Source organism: Sciurus vulgaris, assembly GCF_902686455.1.
Source record: "Sciurus vulgaris genome assembly, chromosome: 7".
NCBI classification, from domain to species: domain Eukaryota; kingdom Metazoa; phylum Chordata; class Mammalia; order Rodentia; family Sciuridae; genus Sciurus; species Sciurus vulgaris.
In genome coordinates this window covers 124,061,109-124,086,199 of record NC_136467.1, presented here as the reverse complement: position 1 = coordinate 124,086,199, position 25,091 = coordinate 124,061,109, and the positions used below count along the sequence as shown (strand labels likewise).

At 39.3% G+C, this 25,091-nt stretch overlaps 2 protein-coding genes across 7 annotated transcripts in view; one reads left to right on the top strand and one right to left on the bottom strand.

Annotated features, from left to right (window-relative positions):
• Window positions 1-3,396: 3,396 nt before the first annotated feature.
• LOC306666040 (HLA class II histocompatibility antigen, DO beta chain) overlaps window positions 3,397-25,091 on the bottom strand; it is a 29,117-nt gene continuing 7,422 nt past the window's right edge. The window contains exons 1-7 of one of the 6 annotated variants that reach the window (XM_079147844.1): window positions 12,125-12,326; window positions 10,382-10,651; window positions 9,632-9,913; window positions 9,057-9,167; window positions 8,811-8,839; window positions 8,539-8,632; window positions 3,397-3,492 (exon numbers count right to left, since the gene is read on the bottom strand). In XM_079147844.1, the coding sequence (XP_079003970.1) occupies window positions 8,570-8,632; window positions 8,811-8,839; window positions 9,057-9,167; window positions 9,632-9,913; window positions 10,382-10,651; window positions 12,125-12,215 (846 nt within the window). In that variant the 5' untranslated portion in view covers window positions 12,216-12,326 and the 3' untranslated portion in view covers window positions 3,397-3,492; window positions 8,539-8,569. Of the gene's footprint in view, window positions 3,493-7,858; window positions 8,633-8,810; window positions 8,840-9,056; window positions 9,168-9,631; window positions 9,914-10,381; window positions 10,652-12,124; window positions 12,327-25,091 lie in introns of those variants that run through there. The other 5 variants (XM_079147848.1, XM_079147845.1, XM_079147849.1 and 2 more) reach the window with 5 other exon arrangements.
• LOC306666036 (zinc finger protein 57 homolog) lies at window positions 14,781-17,570 on the top strand (the record flags this gene model as incomplete). Its single annotated transcript, XM_079147838.1, is given in 2 exon segments — window positions 14,781-15,598; window positions 15,600-17,570. Coding segments are annotated over 2 exon segments (1,290 nt in total). The 3' UTR covers window positions 16,072-17,570.

Here is a 25,091-nt window from a genome sequence, read left to right as displayed (position 1 = left end):
GGTGGATTCCAAAAGTAATTGCCGGAAGGACACCATAGTCAAGGAATGCAGGCAGCCTCCAGGAGCTGGAAAAGACAAGAAAAAGATAGTCCTCTTGGACCTCCAGGAGGGAACACAGACCTGAAAACACCTCAATTAGCCCCAAACAACAGTTAAAAGAAAATCTTTAGGCATAATTCAACTTAGCAGTATCATCTGAGCAAAGAATCATTTGTGAATCAGGCAGTTTCCAAAACCAGGAGAAGTTCAGAAAGTTCCACCAACAAGGGCAGGCAAAAAGGACAGAAAAAGGAAACGACATATAAGAATAGCTTGATTGGTTACAGTTCAGCATTTGCCCTATTTGGGTATAGTGTGATGAGGCATTTGCCTCATATGGAACTGGTGGTGGTCATTTGACAGCCTACGATTAGCTGAAGCTTGGCTGAGACTAAGCTTTTTGTAACAAGAATATACTCTTAAATTAGGCTGTAGCTTATTTTCATACCAGGTGAGGTTACATCACTATGTAGGAATTTGAAGTACAGAAGCAGCTTTAGGCTTAATTGAATTTAACATGACTTATTTCAAGTTTATAACATTCAGAACTGTCAAATAACAAATTTATGTTGTTTCATCAAAATTGTGGTAACTTGTTACAATGGCATTGGGATACATCTACAATTGAGAAACAATATAGCACAGAGCTCAGATTCTGGAGTCAGATTTGAATCACGTTATACCCACATGAACTTGTGCATGTTAGTTACCATCTCTTAGCCTTCAATTTCTCAACTGTAAAATGAGACTACCTAACAGAATTTGTGTCTGGAAAGAAAATGCAGAGAGAGTGAAGTCAGCTGTGTTTCATAATAAGCTTTATGAATACTGGATGTTCTAAGCCATGTTCATGTATAACTTTGTTTAAAAAGTAAAATAATTTTAAATTAGTAAAATATTTAGGAAAATTTAAAAAGATAAAAAGACTTCTGTTTTTATTTTCTGAGATGAAAATATTGATACATTTAAACTCCTTCCAAAAAAAGTAACTAGGGCTGGGGAGGTAGCTCAGCTGGTAGAGTGCTTGCCTCACAAGCACAAGGCCCTGAGTTCAATCCCCAATACCACAAAAAAAAAAAAAAAAAAAAAAAAGTAACTAGCATACTTGCAAGATGAATAGAGTTCTATACAGTAGTTTTCAATATATTCCCATATTAAAATCTATTTAATACAAATTTAATTAATTATATTAGGTTAAAATGTTAACAATACTCCACTAAATTACCACTACAATCGTATAACTTTGAGAAAGCTCAGGAGATTAACAGAGGAAATTAAAATTGACCTTCCTGAACAACCATCAAAGGAAGTCACATATACAAGGGTTGGGGAATTCATTATACTGGTTACTCAAAACAATTCTGAATAACCTCAATGTCTCTTGATAGAAAGAACATACTAAGAAACTAACAAAAGTGAATCACAAAAGTAAGCTACACAGGCTAGCTAAGTGCTGACAGCAACAGAAGCTTTCCACATAAAGAAATAAGCTCTGACAGATGATTTCAGATCCATAATATTAGGGGGAAAAAAGCAGGAGCACCTTTTTAGATAAATCTTAGAGTATAACACAATCATGACTTTTAAATATTTTTTAAGAGATTACATCAGCCTGAATAAAATTAAAAGTAGAGCTAGCTCTCAAATAATATGGAGGGTTTATCTTAGGGAAAAAAAATAACAAAACAGGACTGTCCACAAAAAGATGCAGTAAGAAATGAGGAAACCCATGGTACCTATACACAATGGAATGTTACTCAGTCATAAAGAATGAAATTGTGGCATTTTTCAGTAAATGGATGGAACTGGAGACTATCATGCTAAGTGAAATAAGCCAATCCCAAAAATATAAAGGTAGAATGCTCTCTCTGATATGCAGATGCTGACTCACAATGGTGGGGGGCGGGGAGGTGTACAGAGGTTCACTGAATTAGACAAGAAGGCATGGGGGTAAGGAAGCAGGAATGGGAATGAGAAAGACAGTAGAATTAATTGGACATAAATTTCCTATGTTCATATATGAATACATGACCAGTGTAACTCCACATCAGGTGCAATCACAAGAATGGGAAGTTATACTCCATGTATGTAGGATATGTCAAAATAAATTCTATTGTGTATAATTAAAAAGAACAAATTTTAAAAATCCTCACTTAAAAAAAGAAATGAAGAAACCCCTAGTGACAAAGAATACACTAATATCATGAGCCCAAGTATACACGCCATTGGTTTAAGAAAAAATATCCTTGGAGAACAAAAAAAATTAAATGTAAGTGAAATCTCATAACAAAACTAAACCATATGAGGTACAAAACAAAATAATTGCTTCAGTAGTTAAAAGAGAATCAATTTATATTAGAAACATGAAAAGGATAAGCATATAACAAAGAATTCATACTCATAGACTTCATGTCAGCATTAAATGGAACAGAAGAATAGCTCATTTGACAGAGTTGAAAAAGCAACTGTAAGAAAGTGTAATACAAGTTGATATACATACATGAAATACTGGGTTACATAATTCAATACCCATTCATGACAAAATGCTCAGAAAAGTAATAAGAGAGGGGAACTGCCTCAACTTGATAAAGAGCATCTTCAGAAAACATTATAGCTAACATACTTAGTGGAGGAAGTTGAATATTCCCTCCCCAAAGACGAGAGCACAGCATGGATGTCCACTCTCACCACTTATTCAACATAGCTTTAGAAGTTCATTTTGTTGTTGTTGTTGTTGTTATTTGGTGCCGGGAATTGAACCCAGGGCCTCAGGCATGCTAGGCAAGCACTCTACCACTAAGCCACATCCTCGGCCTGCTTTGAAAGTTCCAGACAATGCAATAGGCAAGAAAAAGAAATCAAAAGTATACAGATTACAAAGGAAAAAATGAAAATGTTTCCATTTTCAGATGACATAATCACCTACATAGGAATTGCAAGGAACTTATATGTAAATTAACTAGAATTAACAAGTGAGTTCAGCAAGGTTACAGGATGCATGACACACATAAGAAAATCAACTGTATTTCTGTATACTAATAATTAATACATAATACCACTTAAAATCACTCAGCCTTTTTGGCTGTGACCACCTCCCTACAAGATCATTACCCTATGTCCATGTATGATTACATGAATGGTATGAATCTACATCATTCATAACCATAGAAACGAAATGATGTACCCATTTGTGTGCAATGAATCAAAATGCAGTCTGTAAAAAATTTTAAAAATAAATATTTTTTTTTTAAAAAAAGAGCATACCTCTCACAAAGGATCCCCTTCCTCTGTCTCCAGGAGAGAAGAGGAAACACAAGAAGAAACACCTGGTGCAGAGCCCAGTTCCTACTTCATGGATATGAGATGCCAGAATTCTAAAGGGACACCACACAGCCTTCAGCCATGCACAAATGACAGCTTGGTGTAGTGGCTGCTCCACTGTCCTTTGCCAGCCTACAGGAGGAGAAGCAAGCTTATAGGAAGATATTCCTTTTGGTGGAAATAGCACTAAAAGCACCCTAATCAAAATGAAGAGAAATACATCCCAGTAAACACATTTTTGTTTTTTTAAATTACTCAGAAAACTGAAATATTTATGTATAATTCTAATAGAACATATGCAAAATTTATATGCTGCAAAACACAACACTAATAAATCAAAGAATATCTAAATAGATGGAGAAATGTACTATGTTCATGGGTGGGAAGATTTAACATGGTAAATATGCTGATTCTCCTCAAATTGAAAAAACAAGTTTAACAAAATTTCTATCAAAATCTCTGCAAGACTTATTGTAGAGTCTAGACAAGGTTATTTTAGAGTAGCCTTGTTTAGAATGGCAAAGGAACTAAGAAGAGCTAAAACTATCTTTAAAAAGAATAAAGTGATTGGAATTCCACCTGCCTCAATTTCAAGACTTATAGCTTCAGAAATCAAGAGTATCAGGTACTGATAGAGGAATAGGCACAGATTCAAGGAGCAGAATGAAGAACCTAGAAGTAGACCAACACAATGTGCCCATTTTTTCCAAGAAGCAAAAGCAAATGCAATAGAGAAAAGGCAGCCTTTTCAGTAAATGGTGCAATTGAACATCCATAGGCAAAGAAGTACCACACATGATGTAAAAATTAACTTAAAATGATCACAGACTAACACGTAAAATGTAAAACCTGAAGACTTTTAGGAGAAAAACATCTTCAGGTAGGGACCTACACCAAAGGAAAATTGTGGGGAGAAGAATCAAAACTGAGCCAGGTGAAACAAGGAGGCAATGGAAAAGAAGTTCAAAGTAAGAGGTGTAAACAGAGTCAGGTACCCTCCCACAGTGAGATATTTCATTCTAGCACTATACCAAAAAAAGGACAGAAGAGGGAGCTCTATAAAGGTAGAGGAAACCATCCTGAACTATGCCTTCTTCTATAAGTTTAAGAAAATGAGCAACAGAAAAGAACTGAGGCTATATCTAATAAAAAAAAAAAAGCTAATGCTTTTTACTGTTGAATATGGAAAAGAAATTTTTAAAGACAATATAAAATAGAATAATGTCCTTTCAAACAACAAAAGCACAACAGAAGTCATGCTACAAAGGAGACTAAGCTAGAGGCTATTTCTAAACAAACTAAGTATCATTAGGAAACTTTTATAAAATATGAAATAACCACATAAATCAGAATTATATCAATAAAATATTATATATCAGATATATATAAATATATATCAGAATTATATATATATAATATATAACCATCCTCAGGAAATAATTAGAAATAAAACAATTTCAGAAATGAAGAGTAAGTTAGAAGGAAAAGAAGAACAAATAAATACAAGAAAGAAGCCCTCAACAGAAAAACAAAATGTGACAATGTAAGCTTTTTTTAATGAAAAAAAAAAAAGAGAGAGACATAAAGAATTCAACAAAAAATTATAAATATTGAAGACATGCAAAAACAAAACTAAAATGTGAATGACAGGAATACCTGGAAAAAGAAAAATCAATGCAAAGATAAATCTCAATAAAACATTTCTAAAATTTAAAAAAAAAAATTGGGCAACATAGGGAAAGACTACATGATTTATCTGAGAAATTCAACCCAAACAACCAAAACCAATATACTGATAAACTTTTGGAACATTAAAGAAAGAGAAAATATTCTCTGGGTATCCCCTAGAAATTAGCAAATGACTCATTGATAATTTAAATATCATCAGAGTTGTTGATAACAAATTTACATGAAAATGTAGTAATATTTTTAAGATAATCAAGAGCAAAAAATAGGAGTGAAGTTTCTTATATCCAGCCAAATTGACTTTCAGCTGTAAGGTGCAAGAACTTGTGTCCCCACAAAATTCACATTATAACCTAACCCCCAATGTGAGGTTAGGAAGTAGGGTTTAGAGGAGGTGATTAGGGAAAGCCCTCTTTAGTGGAATTAGAACCCTTATAAAAGAAACCCCCAAAAGACCCCTAACCCTCTTTCCAGCATGTGAAAAATTAGTGAGGTGTCAAGAGACACTCATCAGAACCTGACCAGGCTGGCCTGATCTCAAATCTCCAAACTATAAGAAAATATAAGAAATACATTTCTGTTTATAAGCCACCCAATCAATGGCAGTTTGTTATAAGAGGGCAAACACTAAGACACTCCCTGAAGCCTTTCTTGAGAAACCTACTAAATAAAGAGTTTCAAACAACCACAATGACTACGTCAGTGGTTCACAAACTTAAAAATTGAGAACCCTAGGGGGTTAGTGCTGGAGTGCTTGCCTAGCATGTGTGGGGCACTAGGTTCAATTCTCAGCATTACATATAAGTTAACAAATAAAATAAAGGTCTATCAACAGCTAAGAAAATATTTTTTTAAAAAATTGAGAACCCTAAAAGAACTTTGATACAGAGTAGAATACTATTCACCCCAAAAAAGATGTCATTTTTGACAACACCATGGAACTGATGATCATTATGTTAAGTGAAATAAGCCAGGCACAGAAAGACAAGTACTGTATGATCTCACTCATGTGTAACCTAAAAAAAGTCAAATTTCATAGGACTCAAGAGTGGTTACCAGAGGCTGCAGATAATAAGGGGGTGGGGAGGGATGAGTAAAAGTTGTTCAACAGGTACTAAATTACAGAAAAGAGAAATAACTTCTGGTGTTCTATTTCACAGTAGGGTGACTGTAGATAATAATTGTACTATATATTTCCAAAAACAAAAAACTATCAGTAACAATTTTGATGATTTCATCACCAAGAAATAATAAATGTTTTGGGAAGCAGATATGCTTACCCTGATTTAAACATAATATATACATGTATTGAAACATGACTCCATAAAATATATACAATTTTTATATATTGATTAAAAATGTTTAGAAGAAGAAACAAACTCCAGTTTATGTGAGTTATGTCAAGCAACATTAATATTTATCTTGCATGTCTTTTTAAATAACAGAAATAAACCCACTACATGCCACACAAATAGCATATTTTCCACACAAAATTTGTGTGGAAAATAGCTATATTTTCCAGCAGAACACTGAAATATAAGGAATTGCTTTACATTTTTAAACTCTCTATTGTGAGAGTTAGGAATGATAGCTTGGTTACATATTCTTCTCTTTTCAAACTCTAACAATCATTGTTTTGGTTGAAGTACATGAAGAAAATCTAGCTGTGCTCTGAAATGTAGTTGGAAAGAGAAGAATTTTAATAGCTTTCCAGCTATTACAGATATTCTTCTACAAGATTAAAACTCATCAAGCAGCATAATTTTTACAGGTTAGTTACAAAATAGAATCTGAAACCTTACCAATGAACTTTTTATATTCTGTTATGTTAAAAATTAATTGGTCTGCTGGTATGGTGGTGCACCCTGTAATCCCAGCGACTCAGGCTGAGGCAGGAGGATCATGAGTTCAAAGCCAGCCTCAGCAACAGCAAGGTGTTAATAAACAACTCACTGAGACTCTGTCTCTAAACAGAATACAAAAGGGCTGGGGACGTGGTTCAGTGGTTGAGTGTCCCTGAGTTCAATCCTCAGTACCCACCCCCCAAAAAATTAATTGGTCTATTCTACACTTTGAATAGATCTTTTATCCATCCATTTTGCCACATCATGCATTGATTATTTGGAAATTATTGACTCATGGAATTATGAAGATCTTTAAAATGTTAACACATTTCATTAAACAATGTTTTCAAAACCATGTTTGCTCAAATCACCACCAATAACATCAGGGAAATATTTAGTAATGGGAAACTAGCAAACAAGTTTTTCAAATTTTTAATTTTCTCTTGAAAATAAAATTTTCAGGGCTGGGGTTGTGGCCCAGTGGTAGAGCACTTATCTAGCATGTGTGAGGCACTGGGTTTTATCCTCAGTACCACATAAAAATAAATAAGTAAATGGTTAAAAAAAAGAAAATGTAATTTTCAATGTCAATGAAATTTTCCTTCAGGTAAAAGGCCTTTTTTGTCTTATTAATGCAAATAATTCAGTGAAAAGAACAAAAAGTACCTAATAAATAAACAAAGAAGGGATTACAAAATTAGAAAAAATCACCATTGTGCAATCCCCAATATATTAACAGAACTAGGCAATTAGCATCAATGGTTGCTAACATCACAAAAAGGGAATCAAGTAAAACTACTTGTCTTGTGGTGAAAGACCACACAGCCACCAATAGGCTTTCCAAAATGATCAAACCAGAGTCTAATCCCACCTCTACACCAGATGCTAATTGGCAAAAAAAAAAAAAAAAAAAAAAAAAATTATATGCTTATATATATACATATATATAGTGAGAGAGAGAGAGAGAGCACGTGCGCAAAGGAGCATGCTAAACTGCACCATGTTTATGCAGGCACCAAAATCCAGAGTGTGGGAAACACTTCAGGTCCAATGACTGTGGCTTTTCCATGAATTAATCATAATGAAAAGAAGGGGATAGAGAGGAAACCTGTGAAGCCCATGAGACACAACAGACAACTAAGTGTAGTGTGCAGGAATCACACTTGGGTAAATAAGCTGTAAATAACTATGAGAAAGAGGTTACTGTAAATGGGATGAAGGGCGTTTGATTGTCCTGAGGCACATGGAAACTTTGTAGTGGCTGGCAAAGTTCTACTTCTTGACCTGAGTGATGACTACAGGGGTTCTGCCTTCAATAATCCATTAAATCATACATTTTGTGTGGTTATCTGTATCTCCACTTTATTTTGCAATAATTTTCTTTTAAAAAATAGTAAATGGAAACAGTGACTCAGCATTTGTCTGCTGAAGACAGTTGAGACTGCAATTGAAAGACAGATTTAGGAATTCAGGAAATTTCTGGATTGAGTCTTTGGAAATGGGAACTAATGAAGCACACAAGCAAGAGGAAGGACAGAGGGAGGGAGATGCATGATCTCACAGCTCAAAACTCCAAAATCCATTCAGGACTCCAGAATCATGGAAAAAAAGTCCTTCCCAAAATGGCGACCTCTAGAATGTCCTTTACCTCACCACGGCCCAGGCCGCTTGACACTACTTCAGGCTTCAGGAGAGCTTTGATGAGGACCTGAGTACGGCTTCGGTAGAACAACTCTTGAGACCTGGGGAAACAGTGATGAAGGTCTCATGAAGCAATCCCACCCTCCCATTCCAGGAACTCAGGAGACAGTACCACCAGCCAGGGCCACCCTCTGCCTCCTTGACCCCATGTTGTCTCCCTCTAACCAAAGCACTGGAAGAATAATCTGCCGCACAGAGACAAGGAATAAGAGACATTACCTCATTGCCAGACTGAGTGTCCACCGATCCTGGAAAGAGACAATGGAATGATCCATTTAGGACAAAATTGACTATCCGGAGGAATAGGGAGTGGCCTGCACTGTCCAAACTTGTGTCTGGCTTCAGCGATCCTAGTGATCCCTGAGAAGTACAACCAGTCTTCCCTGCCTTGGATCTTTGATGTAGGGAAAGTCGAAAACCAGAGAAGTCACAAGGCAGGTGGCAAGGTTCTCAGAGGTTCATTACCTTTCCAAGCCCTGAGGTGGATGATGATCCCCACCAGAAGGAAAAGTAGCCCAAATAGGAAGGCTGCAACTCCACCGAATATCTTTTTCCAAGAATATTCATACTGAGCTCCTACAGAAAACATGTTTAAAGTTAATGAGTAGCTCCCAATAGTTGATGCACCTTCTTAAAGTTCCAAAGTCCATACTGGACACCAGTGCTATTTAAAGAAGAAATAAATTTAAAGGTGGCACTCTGAGGCCAAGGTCTGCAACCACGGAATGGTTTTGTTATTGATGCTTATATCCCGTGAGAATGTCCCCTAAATACTAAGGCCAAAGTAATGAAGGATAGCAGTTCCTAGAGTTAGAAGCAAATAATGAGGTGATTAAACTCCTTATTTCTTGGAAGATATGAGGATCCATAGCTGCCCTATTTTCTCTCGTCCTAAAGCAAGGTCTCTGATTTCTGTGACCCTCGCAGATCAAGGGAAAGAAGAATTTGCGTTGTGACCAAGACAAACGGGGAAGTGACACAGACCCTGTAAATGTTTGATCCTGAGTCATGCCCAGAGAGTACAAGAAACTAGTACTCACTCCACTCCACAGAAATAGGACTCGACAGACTGGGGTGCTCAACAAGGCAGCTGTAAACATCTCCAAGTGAAGGAGTCACTTCCAGCATCACCATGGTCTGAAAGGTCCAGTCTCCATTCCTAATAAGACCAGTGGACATAACCCCGGCTCTCTCCTCCTGTCCATTCCAGAACCACCTGATCTTTATGTCCCCTGGATAGAAGCCTGTCACAGAGCAGAGCAGCAGGTTGTGCTGATGCAAGAATGGGGTCTTCTCTGGGTACACTGTCACCTCTGGTTGTACTAGGAAGGAAGAGAAAAATGAGACATTGTAAAGGAACCACCAAGCCGAGCCAGAGCAGGAGCTTCTTCAGGGACGGTCACCGTCCCAATGTCTATCCCAGATCACCCAAGTGAAAAATAGAAGTGTAGAGATATTTCAGCCCCCAAAAACTGAGAAATAGGTTATTTCAATGCCCCAAAGAGTATTTAGACCTTCTCAGGTCCTCCCACAATCACCCCTTCTATTGAGGGTATGCTAGTTCTAAAAGTCCCTGAGAACCTAGGAGGACTGGGACCAAGATCACAGTGACCTGACCTATGAGGATAATGAGTGACTCACAGTTAGGGACAGAACATAGATACAAACTCCCCAACTTGTAACCCATTTATCTTGAAGCAGAAATTTACCTGTCACAAGGAAAAAGTACCATGGCCAGGTTCTCATGGAGCAGACTCCCGAACCCCACTAGACCTGACCTTCCTCCTCACCTTTTCTCCCTACAGTGAAGGGAGCCCCCAAATTGTAGTTACGTCTACAGAGCAAATCCACAGAGGCTCTGCTCCTCTCCAGTATATCTGGGCGGCTGTTCCAGTGCTCAGCATCAGGCCGCCCCAGCTCTGTCAGTGCCACAAATATGCCCAGGTCACTGTCGAAATGTGCATACTCCTCCAAGTTGAAGATGAATCTGACCACAAACTGCACCTTCTCTGTCCCATTGGTGAAGTAACAGTCAGCCTTTGCCTGAATCACAAAATCTTCTGGAAAAAAAAGGCAAAAAACAAAAAGGACCATGAAACAACCCCTCCTCTGGGAAGTCCCACTCCTGGCTCATTACGTCAGATCACACAGATCTGAGAGGAGGCTTTTTTACATCAGTATGCTCAAAAGCAAGGTGCTTAGTGAGAAATGAAATAGAATGTGATTCAATGCACAATAATACATTTTAAAAAATTTAAATACTCACAGAAAAATAAGACTATATATTTTTTAGGCCACCCTTACGTTTAAGACATACCAAACACACTAGAATGAACATCTCTGAAGAGGAGAGGGCAGGAATGAAGACAATGGAGGAGAGGAGGTTCCTTGTACTAACCAATGATTACAAAGTGCTGTGAACTCATTGAGATTAACTCAATTCTATGCACTTAATAATAATAAAAGAAAATTCAAAAGAAGTTATAATGCAGGTAGTTAAGGTGAGACCTTCCTTAAGGAAATGACATTTGAGAATTGAAGAATAATGGCTACTGACCTTGAGTTTTAAGTTTACTTTTATTTCAGCTGAGCCATAGGATGACTTTCCTTTGTCAACCAGGCTTATCTCTCACTCAGCAGCTGATTTCAGGTGAGGTTCCAACCTACAATTTTCCTACATTTATATTCTCTCTTTTCTTTTATAGTCTAAGAAAAAAAATCTGAATTTTTAATCATCATTTAAAATCTGTGCTGATTATTTTTCAGGTGTGTTGTTTAATGGACATTATAAACTTAGAGTAGTTTCTATTCTCTGAGAACCATCATACTTTCCCCCAGGGTTTGTTCCTCTTTTGTCTTCAAAATGACACTCTGACATTTAAAGGGGATTCTGTTCTTAGCACAGTACATCCTGTTTTCTACTCAAAATATATGCTTTCCTGGTCTAACATCACTTCATGTTTGCATAGCCTGTCTTCTTAGCAATAAGAATAACAGTGACAAATTATCTGTACCCAGTAATCTGAGAACAAGGATAACCAATGTATTCAACTTCTCAAAGCTTCTTACTACAATTAAGACCATGTAATAAGATCTTTAAAATGACAGAAGAAATTGTTTCCAATATCATTCATCTATAAACACCCTTATTAGATGAAGACAGAAGAAGTTACAATCGTCAGAATAATAAACTACTGGTTTAAGAATGGCAGCTATTCTTAGACTGCCTCCTGCTCTTACAGTTCCTGGGACTGATATTGATACAATAAGAAATCTAACAAGACAAAATGTTCCCCTTCTTCCCACCCTTGAATCTTTGTCTCTGGTACAGGAAGTCCTTCTCCCAGGGTCAATGGGAGATAAATTGCATGATAAAGAAGAAAAAACCACTTTTCTATCAATGGGAAGAACAGTGCTCTTTGATGCCAGAATCCACTTCCACTCTGTCCAACCACCTGGACCAATAAGGAAAGACATCCCTCTCCCATGCCAATCCTAGTATATGCACCCAGAAAAACTTGCTCTGCACTTACCTGGAGAGTCTCTGTCTTGAGTGATGGAGAAATTCAGCCTGATCAGATTCACTAACAGAACTGTCACCCAGGGGGCCCATGCAGAGCCCATTCTGGAAGGGGGACAATGAGACAGTAAAATTATCAGCCTCTCTAGAATAGAACTTGCCTCCACACAGCTCAGTGAAAAAAAATATTCATTAAGAGTACAGATAACTTTCTGAACTTTCTGGCCTCCATGGGATTGGAAACTTCCTTAAACTGTTAACCAATCAAGACAGAAGAGTTTTGCATCATTAGGCACTGGGCAGAATACTTTTATAAAGTTGTGCTACACTGGTCAAAAATTGGTTACCTGTAGAATCACTGAGAGTAGTTTAGGTATGTGGGAAATGAGCTAAGATAAGAAAAAAATACATACTCTCCATAACCCAAGGTACAAGAACGTGGTAGATTGTTTCTTACATATCCTGCTATACTTATTTGGCCCTGTCCCTGGACTGTTCTGACCAACTTCCTGCGAAACAGTTGACATTGACAGCAGAAGAAATAAGAAAATGAACAGCATTCTGAAGCATATGTTCTAAGAGGAGTTAGTGAAGTGTTTATCAGAGAAGAAATAGAATAGATAGCTGCCTTGGTTTTGTATAAGCCAAGAGAGGGGCACGAAAAGGAAAAAAGAAATATGGAGAGAGGATTCTCAAAAGAATAAAATACTGCAAAATTATTTGTGAAGGATAAAATACAAGAAAGCATTGGGGAGGTCTAGTCAGTAGGATGGCAGAGTAAGACTCTCTAGTACATCTAGGCTGGAAAAACATCAATTAGAACAACCACCCATGCAAGAATACTTTCACAAGAGCTAAGGAAACCAGGTAAGAAATTACAGCACCAGGGTGTAGCACAGAATTAAGAAAAGATGCATTGAACCAGCTTTACATTATTCATGTCACCCCTCCTCCAAATCTAGGCAGCTCATCACAAAAAGAGATACCCACATAGAGGAAGGAGAGGGGAGTGAGCATCAGATTTTGCCTCAGACTGCAATATCAGGTTGCCCCAGAAAACCCCAGTGCTGAGCAAGCTCCCAAGATTCTGACTCCTCGGCAGCCTGGTGAACTCAGTCTCTGTTGCCACCTTGCTCTGGACCACCTCCAGCACTGGGCCAGCTCTGAAGGTCAGGGAATTTAGGTCTGCCCCTGCAGATAAAGGATGCAGGACAACCCAATGCAAGGCCAACCCTGTGGCCCCAGACTCTAGGCCAATACCTGTGGACTGAGCTTATCCCTATGCCAGACAGACTAATGTACTCACAAGACTCTAGGCCAACCTGTGGAATTCAAGCTCTGGACTGCACGAGCCTTGACCTTTGTGGCCCCAATCTTCAAGGCCCCAGCACCAGGCTGATCCCTGCAAGATCAGTCATCAGGTCAGTATAAATAGGCCCAGCCTCCAGAATAGACCCGAAGGATAGAGTTTCCAGGTCCACCCACTGCCAAGTCAGCCCCTTCAGGTTCACCCCAGCATCAGGTTGGCATTCCTGGCCTCCCATAACAGGCAGGCAGGTTCCCATAAACAGAGGCTCAAGGCCTGCCTAGTGCCAGGCTTTCCCCATGGCCCACCCTCTCAGCCATTCCCTGTAGATCTAAGCACCAGAACATGTTCCAGTATGGGCTACTGGTGTATCCAAGTCCCAGGCTGGTTCCCAAAGCCCCAAGACCTATATCAGCCCTCAATGACCTAGCATCTAGACCTGCACACCTCACCTCCAGCGCAGTACCAGCAAATGCAGGCTCCAAGCTAGCCCCCAGGGCCCCAGGTTCCAGGCCAGCCTCAGGATAGAACACCAGGTCACAACCTGCAGTCATAGGCTCCAAACCAGCCCCTATAAACCCAGGTTCCATGCCTGCCACAGTGCCAAGCCTGGGGTCCATACCAGTCCCTGTGGTGCCAGGCTCCAGAGGACCTTAGACCCTGGTGACAGGCCATACCCAATGGACTAAGGATCCAAGACCAACCTTGCAAACTAAACTCTAGGTTAGTCCCATGGACCTAGGACCCAGACCCACCACCACACACTTATGCTCCAAACCCAGCCCAATGCCACATAGTTCACATAGACTCAGGCTTCAGACAGGCTCCATTGAACTCAGATTCCAGCCCCACCCTGGGATACTTAGGTTCCAGGGCCATTCTTGTGGATCCAATCAACTTGTCTCCAGTACTGGTTTCATTCTTTCACTCAACCCAATCAACCCTGATGCCAGACTCTCCTACCTACTGACCAGGTGCAGATCAGCCTTCCCCAAAACTCCAGCATCAAGCCCACTATTATACTACATCAAAGAGCTAACCCTGAGTCTGTGGACAAGCTAACTGCTAAAGGGTTTACCCAGACAAACAGTCTGTAAAGACTGGACTAAATCCCCAATTATTCAAATAAGCAGGCATCCGTGTAAGGTAACAACAAAAAAAAAAAAAAAAAAAAAAAAAAAAGAGAGAGAGAGAGAGAGAAAGCAAAGAGGTACAATACCATCAAATCTTTCCACTGTTGAACCCCCAAAATGGAGGCATATGAACTAAGAATAAGAATTCAAGAGCGCTCCAGCCATCAGCTGCCGAGACTCTATGCACAGAAGTCACATCCGGGGCAGAAGTCACATCCGGGGCTGGACTGATGCCTGTCACCTTTGAGGACGTGGCAGTGAATTTCACCCAGCAAGAGTGGGAATGTCTAGATGCGAGTCAGAGAGCCCTTTACCAGGGTGTTATGTCAGAAACCTTCAAGAACCTGGAGTCTGTGGCAAGAATATTTCTGCCTAAACCAGATCTGATCACCAAGCTTGAGCAAGAGGAGAGACAGAGGAGAGTAGATCTCCATCACCCAAACAGACAAGGCCTCCTTTCAGGAGGCAAGAAGGAAGAACTTCAAGAGCCAGGTCAGAATCTGAGAGATGAGGGGACTAGTGATGATAAGAAAGTCTCCCTCGTTCACAGAGGGACAGGCCAGAGTCCACGCTCTGGCAGGACCTCAGTATTCCAGACATCCCAAGCTGGGACACTTTTTCTCTGCCACACCTGCGGCAGGTGTTTCAGCAAGAGCTCCTTCCTCCACAACCACCAGTTTGTTCACAACCCTAAGCAGACTAACATCTGTAGCCAGTGTGGGAAGTTGTTCTGGAGCCCCAAGGCCCTCAGCTACCACAGGCGCAAACATCATGGGGAGAGACCCTTCTGTTGCTCACTCTGTGACAAGACCTACTGTGATGCTTCTGGACTGAGTCGGCACCGCCGTGTTCATTTGGGTTACCGACCCCATTCGTGCCCTGAGTGTGGGAAGTGCTTCCGGGACAAGTCTGAGCTGAAACGCCACCAGAAGATACACCAAAACCAGGAGCCAGTGGCTGGAAACCAGGAGCATATTGCGAGGGTTCCAGGCACAGCTGAATTCTGGGAGTCCATTGTCAGGAGACAGAGGTCCATCCATCCAGGGACTTGTGAACCAGGCACCAGTGACTAGGACCCAGGAACCCATATTTAGAAATGAGAGTCCTGTGACCAGGACACAAGCACGGGACAGTAGATCCTCCTGCCTGAATACCAGATTCAGCTCTTCTCTAGTGCAGCCCTCAAGACTCAAGGTCTTCTCTTGCCCACATTGTCCCTTGACTTTTAGCAAGAAAGCCTATCTCGCTAGCCACCAGAAGGTCCACCTCACAGAGCAGCTGACCTCCTGCTTCCATTGTGGCAAGTCCTTCAGCTCATCCTTCTGGCTCGCCAAGCACCAGCAGACTCATTGGAAGCAAAAGATCTACCGTTGCCCCATCTGTGACCTCTGCTTTGGGGAGAAAGAGGACCTTCTGAATCACTGGAGACGCTATAAAGGCAAGGAACAGTGCCTGGGCAGTCCCCATAAATGCTGGGTAATCCTGGGCCAGAGGCTTGGGTGCTTTCATGATTCTCCATGACTGGGAAGGACTGGAGGCATGGAGGAAACAGATCTTCGAGAATCCATATTCCCAGGAGAGAGGCAGTATGGGAGAAGGCATGCAAAGGAGACAAGGCAAAGTAGGCAGTGAAGATCTCAAAACAAATAAATGGCCTTTCCAACAGAGGTCTTTGTGTTTGGTTTTCCTGAGGACTGACCTCCAGGGTCAGGAGGCTTGAGTAGAGAGAGAGAGGTGAATGGATGATGAAGAAAATACAACAAAGAAAAGGGAAAAGAAGTGTGCACATAGAAACTCATATTATTAATTAGCACCTAACTTGTTTCTTTGTGTCTGATAGATCATCAAGTAGTATTTGTTGAATAAAACCATGGCTACTCTGATAGGTATGAAGATGGGAGAAAAAAGATTAGAGAAGAGAAAGTGTGAGGGAGGCAGAGAAGAGGTGGAAGCAGAACGGAAACCATTCTAAAGCAGTTGCGCTGCTTTGTTCCCTTCCATTGCTTCCCGAGGCCCTCCGCAGGTTGCTGAGACAAGGTAGAGCTCTGGCTGGTATTCTGTGGTCTCTCCCCATCTCCAGGTCTTGGTTAGGGCTCCCTACATCCTCAGTCTGAAGCTCATTCAGCTTCCTCTGTGATATTTTGGATTCTTTCTACCCTCTCAGCTCTGCTCAATAAGGGCTCAGTCTTGGAAGAAAACAACCACCATTTGCAAATTGGATGTTCTGTAATTTGCAGTGAGGAGACTCTTGGTCTCCAGTTTTTATGCTATGCTCCAGCACAGGTGTCCTCTGATGGAGAAAAGAGACCCACCTTGCTTTAGCCAGAGAGGGCTTCCTAGTGAAGGACAGAGGAGGAGAAAGACATGAAAAGCAAACAATGGCAAAGGACGGAAGGAGCTGAGGAAAGGGAGAAAAAAGGTAGATGACAGAAGGGAAATCAATTCTATTTGGAATTCAGAGTATTCCTGGAAGTGTGGATTGGAATGTCTCCGTAGCAAAGTGGCCAGTGAGTGTGCAACTTGATGGATGAGACATCCCCAAGGATCAGTCTCTGGACCCACCAGGCTCGCCTCCACCCTTGTCAAAGATGCCACAGCACTCAGAAGGGATTTCCTAGAAGGAGGAGAAAATAACTTGAAAAATCCTTGTCAGAAGTTTTTATCATGAAACCCCTGAACCTAGGAAATTAAAAGACCCCTGGGGTCATCTTATTTCTGTGGCTGCCTTGGTGGTTGGTGTCAGAGGTGAAGCACTGGGCAGCTGCTATTGAGAATAAGAAGGGAGGCCAACCAGAGAGGATTCCTACCTCAGGGCACTGAGGGTGGAGCAGATGAGACAGTAGGTGAGAGCAGCCCAGCTTCCCTCTCTGCCACCTGTAAACCTGACTCTAACTCCTTCCCTCCTCCCTCACAGGGTGAGTCCTCCTCCTCCATGCTTTCCAGCCACTCCTTTCCTCAGTAACCCCTTCTTTTCACTTCAGTTTCTCTTTCTGACTTTTTGTTCCCAGCTTATAAGAAAGAGAAGAGAACTTACTTAGCTCTTCAAGAAACTGCCCTGCAAACAAAGAGAAGTAAATAGGTGATCAGTGGAAAATGGCTACCCCCTCCTACACCCTCTCTGTGGGCAATCAGAGTGACCCACCCTTCCTTTCCACTGAGAGGCCCCACAGATTTCAGTAACACAGCTCCTCTGAGGAGCCTGGGGATGGGCATGAGGACAGAGGAATTCCAGGGCTCTGGAATCCTAAGTCCTGGTTCCACTATTTCCCACTCAGGTTTGCCTGGGTCCCCCATTGCTCAGTGGTCCTATTTACTGCCTGCTCCCCGCTGCGGCACCTGCTAGTCTTCGATGCAACCAGTTGTAGCAGATGATCAAGGCAACCAGGGGTCCAAGAACTGGCACGATTACAAACAGGGTTATCTTCCAGCAGGGCACCCTCAGAAAGTGGGGATCTGAATTGTTCATCAGAACAAACACGGTTAATATGTATTTCCCTTCATACTTACCCACCCTTTTCTTTTTTGGGCTTCTGATCCAAGAACACCAAAGGACTTGGGACAGAATCCAGGGAGTCCATGAATTTGGATGAGAAGCATCACATCTTTATTCGCACCACAGTATCAGCAGTACCTGTACTTTCTTGCCAGTGGAAATCACAGCTGTTTTCCATCCCATTAGGATGGAGATTACAGAAAACTCCAGGTGCTGTTTATATTGAGAGTTGCTGCTACTTTATTTATGCATTACTTTTGTTATTTAAAGGAACATTTGTTAATATATCAGTTTGTTTACATGTTGGTAACTGTATTCCAACACAGATTTTCATTGTATTCCTATGTGTTATATTTTATGTGTACGTTTAAAAACATTCTGGGGATGGGAATGTGCCTTTGTGGTAGAGCATTTGCTTAGTGCAAGGCCCTGCGTTTAATTTCCAACACTGAATCTCAGTACTGGGCAGAAAAAAAAGAAAGAAAAACATTCTGGAAGGGATCCTTTAATGATACAAAAAGTTCAGACCTTTGATATTGAAATCCTTCAAAATAAAAATCCTATTGCTCCCACAAGTGTGTGAGGCACCAGGACCTCTGCTGTAGCAGGAAAGGCTGCTCAACACAGAATGTCTGTGCTCTGCCTAATGCCATCTTCTAATTTCTACAGAATTTATTTCAGCTCAAATATTTGGGTGCTCTTTTGTTGTTGGCATTGTCCTTAGGCACAGGGCAATCTGTAGTAAATGAAAAAAGCAGAGACCATATCCTCCAGGGATCAAATTTCTGTTGTGGCTTGGTGACTTTACTCCCCAAAAAAACCCTCCCTGAGTACTTGAGTATGGTTACTTGGTCTATTCTCATGAAACTTCACTCTGCCATGTAACTGCCACGTAAGAGTGGTAGATGATTTGTGTGTGTTTTATTTCGTTCTGTTTGTTCAAGTATGTTTCACGCCCCCAACTATACACCGTTGTGTGTTTATCTTTCTTTTGTAATTTCCAAAAGAAAAGTGTATAAGGATTTAACACTTAACATTTTAAAGGAATAGGAAAGACAGTAGAATTGATTGAACATAACTTTCCTTACTTAGCCTTGTATTTGTATACACAACCAGGGTAACTCCACATCATGTGCAACCACAAGAGTGGGAACCTAAATAGAATAAGTTATACTTTATGTATGTATATTCTGCCAAAGTAATTCTACTATCATGTGCAACTAAAAATAAAAATATTGAAAAAAAAAAGAATTAAAAATATTTATTTTAAAGAGTACATCAAACTACAAGAAAATAAATGAAAAATAATTCTAACTAAAATGAGAAATTTAAGGGAGAGATTGAAATTATTTTTAAAAGTCAAATTCTGAAGCCGAAAAATACAATAAATGAAATAAGAAGCACAATACAGAGCCTCAACAGCAAATTAATCAAGCAGAATAATCTGTGAACTTGAAGACAATTTATTTAAAAATATACAGAGGAAGAAAAAAAATTAAAAGTAATGATGAAATGTGGGTTTTATGGAACAGCATCAAAAAACAAATCCTGGAGGCATAGAATTTTAACAAGAAGAAAAGAAAAAAGGGTAGAGAGTTTATTTAAATATATTACACATAAAACTTTGTTAGCAAATATAAGAAGATAGAGATACTACCTTGTACTCTATCGGATCATAATGGATTAAAATTAGAAATAAATGACAGAATAAAAAACAGAAACTTCTCCAATACCTGGAGATTAAATAATACACTATTATATGATGAATGGATAACAGAAGACATCAGGAGGGAAATAAAAAAATTTATAGAAGTAAACGAGAACAAAGACACATCATATCAAAATCTCTGGGACACTATGAAAGCAGTACTTAGAGGAAGATTTATTTCATGGGGCGCATTCAACAAAAGAAGTAGAAATCAACAAATAAACGACTTAACACTACAGCTCAAAGCCCTAGAAAAAGAAGAGCAGACCAACACCAAAAGTAGTAGAAGACAGGAAATAGTTAAAATCAGAGCCGAAATCAACAAAATTGAAACAAAAGAAACAATCGGAAAAATTAACAAAATAGTTGGTTCTTTGAAAAAATAAACAGAATTGATAAACCCTTAGCCACACTAACAAAGAGAAAGAGGGAGAGAACTCAAATTACTAAAATTTGGAATGAACAAGGAAATATCACAACAGACACGAATGAAATACAAAACATAATTAGAAGCTATTTTGAAAATCTATACTCCAACAAAACAGAAAACCTTGAAGACATCAACAAGTTTCTAGAGACATATGAATTACCTAAACTGAACGAGGAGGACATACACAACTTAAATAAATCAATTTCAAGCAATGAAATAGAAGAGGTCATCAAAAGCCTACCAACAAAGAAAGGTCCGGGACCAGATGGGTTCTCAGCTGAGTTCTACAAAACCTTTAAAGAAGAGCTCATTCCAATACTTCTCAAAGTATTCCATAAAATAGAAGAGGAGGGTACCCTCCCAAACTCATTCAGTGAAGCCAATATCACCCTGATACCTAAACCAGACAGAGACACATCAAGGAAAGAAAATTTCAGACCAATATCCTTAATGAACATCGATGCAAAAATTCTCAACAAAATTTTAGCAAATCGCATACAAAAATATATTAAAAAGATAGTGCACCACGATCAAGTGGGTTTTATCCCAGGGATGCAAGGTTGGTTCAACATCTGGAAATCAATAAATGTCATTCACCATATCAACAGACTAAAAGTTAAGAATCACATGATTATTTCAATAGATTCAGAAAAAGCATTCAATAAAATACAGCATCCCTTCATGCTCAAAACACTAGAAAAAATTAGGGTAGTGGGAACATTCCTTAACATTGTAAAGGCCATCTACGCTAAGCCCATGGCCAATATCATTCTAAATGGTGAAAAACTGAAAGCATCCCCCCTAAAAACTGGAACAAGCCAGGGATGCCCTCTTTCACCACTTCTATTCAACATCATTCTTGAGACTCTAGCCAGAGCAATTAGACAAACCAAAGAAATTAAAGGGATACGAATTGGGAAAGAGGAACTCAAACTATCCCTGTTCGCTGATGACATGATTATATTTAGAGGAACCTGGAAATTTCACCAGAACATTTAGAGGAACCTGGAAATTCCACCAGAAAACTCTTAGAACTCATAAGTGAATTCAGTAAAGTAGCAGGTTACAAGATCAATGCTCATAAATTCAATGCATTTTTATACATAAGTGATGAATCTTCAGAAAGAGAAATTAGGAAAACTACCCCATTCACAATAGCCTCAAAAAAAATAAAATACTTGGGAATCAATCTCACAAAAGAGGTGAAAGACCTCTACAATGAGAACTACAGAACACTAAAGAAAGAAATTAAAGAAAACCTTAGAAGATGGAAAGATCTCCCCAATTAATATTGTCAAAATGGCCATACTACCAAAAGTGCTATACAGATTCAATGCAATTCCAATTAAAATCTCAATGGTGTACCTTACAGAAATAGAGCAAGCAATTATGAAATTCATCTGGAAGAATAAGTAACCCAGAATAGCTAAAGCAATCCTCAGTAGAAAGAGCGAAGCAGGGGGTATCGCAATACCAGATCTTCAACTCTATTACAAAGCAATAGTAACAAAAACGGCATGGTATTGGTACCAAAATAGACAGGTAGATCAATGGTACAGAATAGAGGACATGGACACAAACCCAAATAAATACAATTTTCTCATACTAGACAAAGGGGCCAAAAATATGCAATGGAGAAAAGATAGCCTCTTCAACAAATGGTGCTGGGAAAACTGGAAATTCATATGCAACAGAATGAAACTAAATCCCTATCTCTCACCCTGCACAAAACTCAACTCAAAATGGATCAAGGACCTTGGAATCAGACCAGAGACCCTGCATCTTATAGAAGAAAAAGTGGGTCCAAACCTTCACCTTGTTGGCTTAGGATCAGACTTCCTTAACAGGACTCCCATAGCACAAGAAATAAAAGCTAGAATCAACCACTGGGATAGATTCAAACTGAAAAGCTTTCTCTCAGCAAAGAAACTATCAGTAATGTGAAGAGAGAGCCTACAGAGTGGGAGAATATCTTTGCCAATCATACTTCAGATAGAGCACTAATTTTCAGAATCTATAAAGAACTCAAAAAACTCTACACCAAGAATACAAATAATCCAATAAACAAATGGGCTAAGGAAATGAACAGACACTTCACAGAAGAAGATGTACAAGCAATCAACAGATATATGAAAAAATGTTCAACATGTGTAGTAATAAAAGAAATGCAAATCAAAACTACCCTAAGATTTCATCTCACCCCAAGTAGAATGGCGATTATCAAGAACACAAGCAACAATAGGTGTTGGCGAGGATGTGGGGAAAAAGTACACTCATACATTGCTGGTGGGACTGCAAACTAGTGCAGCCACTCTGGAAAGCAGTGTGGAGATTCCTTAGAAAACTTGGAATGGACCTACCATTTGACCCAGCTATCCCACTCCTTGGCCTATACCCAAAGGACTTAAAATCAGCACACTACAGAGATACAGCCACATCAATGTTCATAGTGGCTCAATTCACAATAGGCAGACTATGTAACCAACCTAGATGCCCTTCAATTGATGAATGGATAAAGAAACTGTGGTATATATATATATACAATGGAATATTACTCAGCCATAAAAAATAATAAAATTATGGCATTTGCAGGCAAATGGATGAGATTGGAGAATATCATGTTAAGTGAGATAAGCCAATCTCAAAAGTCCAAAAGAGGAATGATTTCACTGATAAGCGGATGATGACACTTAATGGGGGGTGGGAGTGGGACAAGAATGGAGGAAGGGGGGACTGTACAGAGGGAAAAGAGAGGTGGGAGGGGTGGGGGGGAAGAAAAAAATAACGGAATGAATCAAACATCATTACCCTATGTAAATTTATGATTACACAAATGGTATGCCTTTACGCCATGTACAAACAGAGAAACAACATGTATCCCATTTGTTTACAATAAAAAAAAGAGCAAATGCAAAAAAAAAAACAAAAATCCCCAGCCCGCAAAAAAAAAAAAAAAAAAGAAAGAAAGAAAAGAAAAGAAAAGAAATGAAGGAGAGATGAAGACTTTCCCAGAAAAACAAAAGTTGAAAGAAAAGGGTGTTAATTAGTAACATAAAAATATAGGACATTTTTTAAATCATTATTTAAAAAGAAGTAGCAATAACATCAACAATTTTCAATGTGGGAGAGAAGGAGTAAAAGTATAGAGTGTGGGGGTTTGTAGGTATTTTTAGCAATAGAAGCTTAGTTGCTTAAAATAACCTGTTATAAATATGAGACGTTTCTTGTCAGACTGATGGTAACCACAAAACAAAAATCTATCATAGGTACACAAAAGATAAAAAAGTAAGGAATCGGCAGGGTGTAGGGATGCACACCTGCAATCCCAGCTACTCAGGAGCCTGAGACAGGAGGATGGTAAGTTTGAGGTTAGCCCAGGCCACTTAGCAAGACCTGTCTCAAAATAAGATAAGAAGGGCTGGTGATGTAGCTCAGTGTTAGACCACTTGCCTAGCATATGCAAGGCCCTGGATTCAAACTCCAGTACTTGGGGGGAAAAAAGTTTAATATTTTAAAACGTGAGGAATCAATGCATACCACATGATCACAAAGGAATACATCAATAGACACAGAAAAGAAAAAAAGGATCTACAAAACAACCAGAAAAAAAATTTCTAAATTACAGTATAAATCTTTACCTATCAATAACAGTCAAATTTGCACTGACAAATTTTCCCCATTTGCTGGACCTTCACTGTAGAATGGTCCAGTGTTGGGCCCTCTCTGTTGGGGCACAACTGAAAACACTAAAACAATAATTTAATATTGGCATTCAATAAACCACATACTGTAAAAACAAAAAATCTAAAATTAATCATAGTAGTTGGTGAGAAATTTGTTAACAAAAGGATTATTACATTTTGATGTGTTTCCTGATATCAGGGAAATCTATTATATACATAACTCAGTTAAAGGTTTATACTGATCATGTCAAAATGTCAACATATTCAGCATAGGTGCATTTGTGGAAAAATTTTTCTCCTTATTCTTCAAAAGTCCTATAATGGATAACAAATAGATGTTGAAGAAATGTCAAAAAAAATTGCAAATGTAAATTGATTAAATGATCCCATCAAAAGATATAGAGAGCTAAAAGGATTTTTAAAATGAAATCCAACCACATGCTTCCTACAGAAGACTCAAACCTTAAGAACATATGCAGGTTACAAGTAAAGAGATGCAAACAGATATTCCATGCAAATGGCACCCAAAGAGAGCCGGAGTGACAGTACTTATATCTGACAAAATATACTTCAAGTCAAAAACTGTCATGAAAAATAGACGGTTACTATTTAATGGTTGTTTTAGTCAGCTTTTGCATCATTGTGACCAAAACTCCTGACAAGAACTACTTAAAGGGGGAAAAGTTTATTTGGGGGTTTATGATTTCAGAGATATCAGTCCACAGGTGTCTGACTCCATTGCTCTAAGCCCAAGGTGAGGCAGCACATCATAGGGAAAGGGCCCAGCAGAGGAAAGCTGCTCAGGTCATGGTGGAGTCAGAAAGCAGAGGGAAAAGAAGAGGAAGGAGTCACAGGAAGAACATTTCCTTCCAGGACACGAACCCAGGGACCCACCTCTTCTAGCTGTGCCCCACCTATCTACGGCTACCACCCAGTCAGTCCATTCAAACTAGGATGAACTAATTAGGTTACAGCTCTCCTTATCTAATCATTTCACCTCTGAATATTCTTGCACTAAAGGAAGCATTGGGGGGACACCTCATGTCCAAATCATAACAATGATAAGGTAGTCAATTCATCAAGATGACACAAATGCTGAAAATTTGCATGTACTCAGCAAAAAAAAAAAAAAAATTGCTGGGGCTGAGAAGATAGCTCAGTTAGTAGAGTGCTTCCCTTGCATGCAAAAGGCCCTGGGTTCGATGCCCAGCACCACAAAAAAAAAAA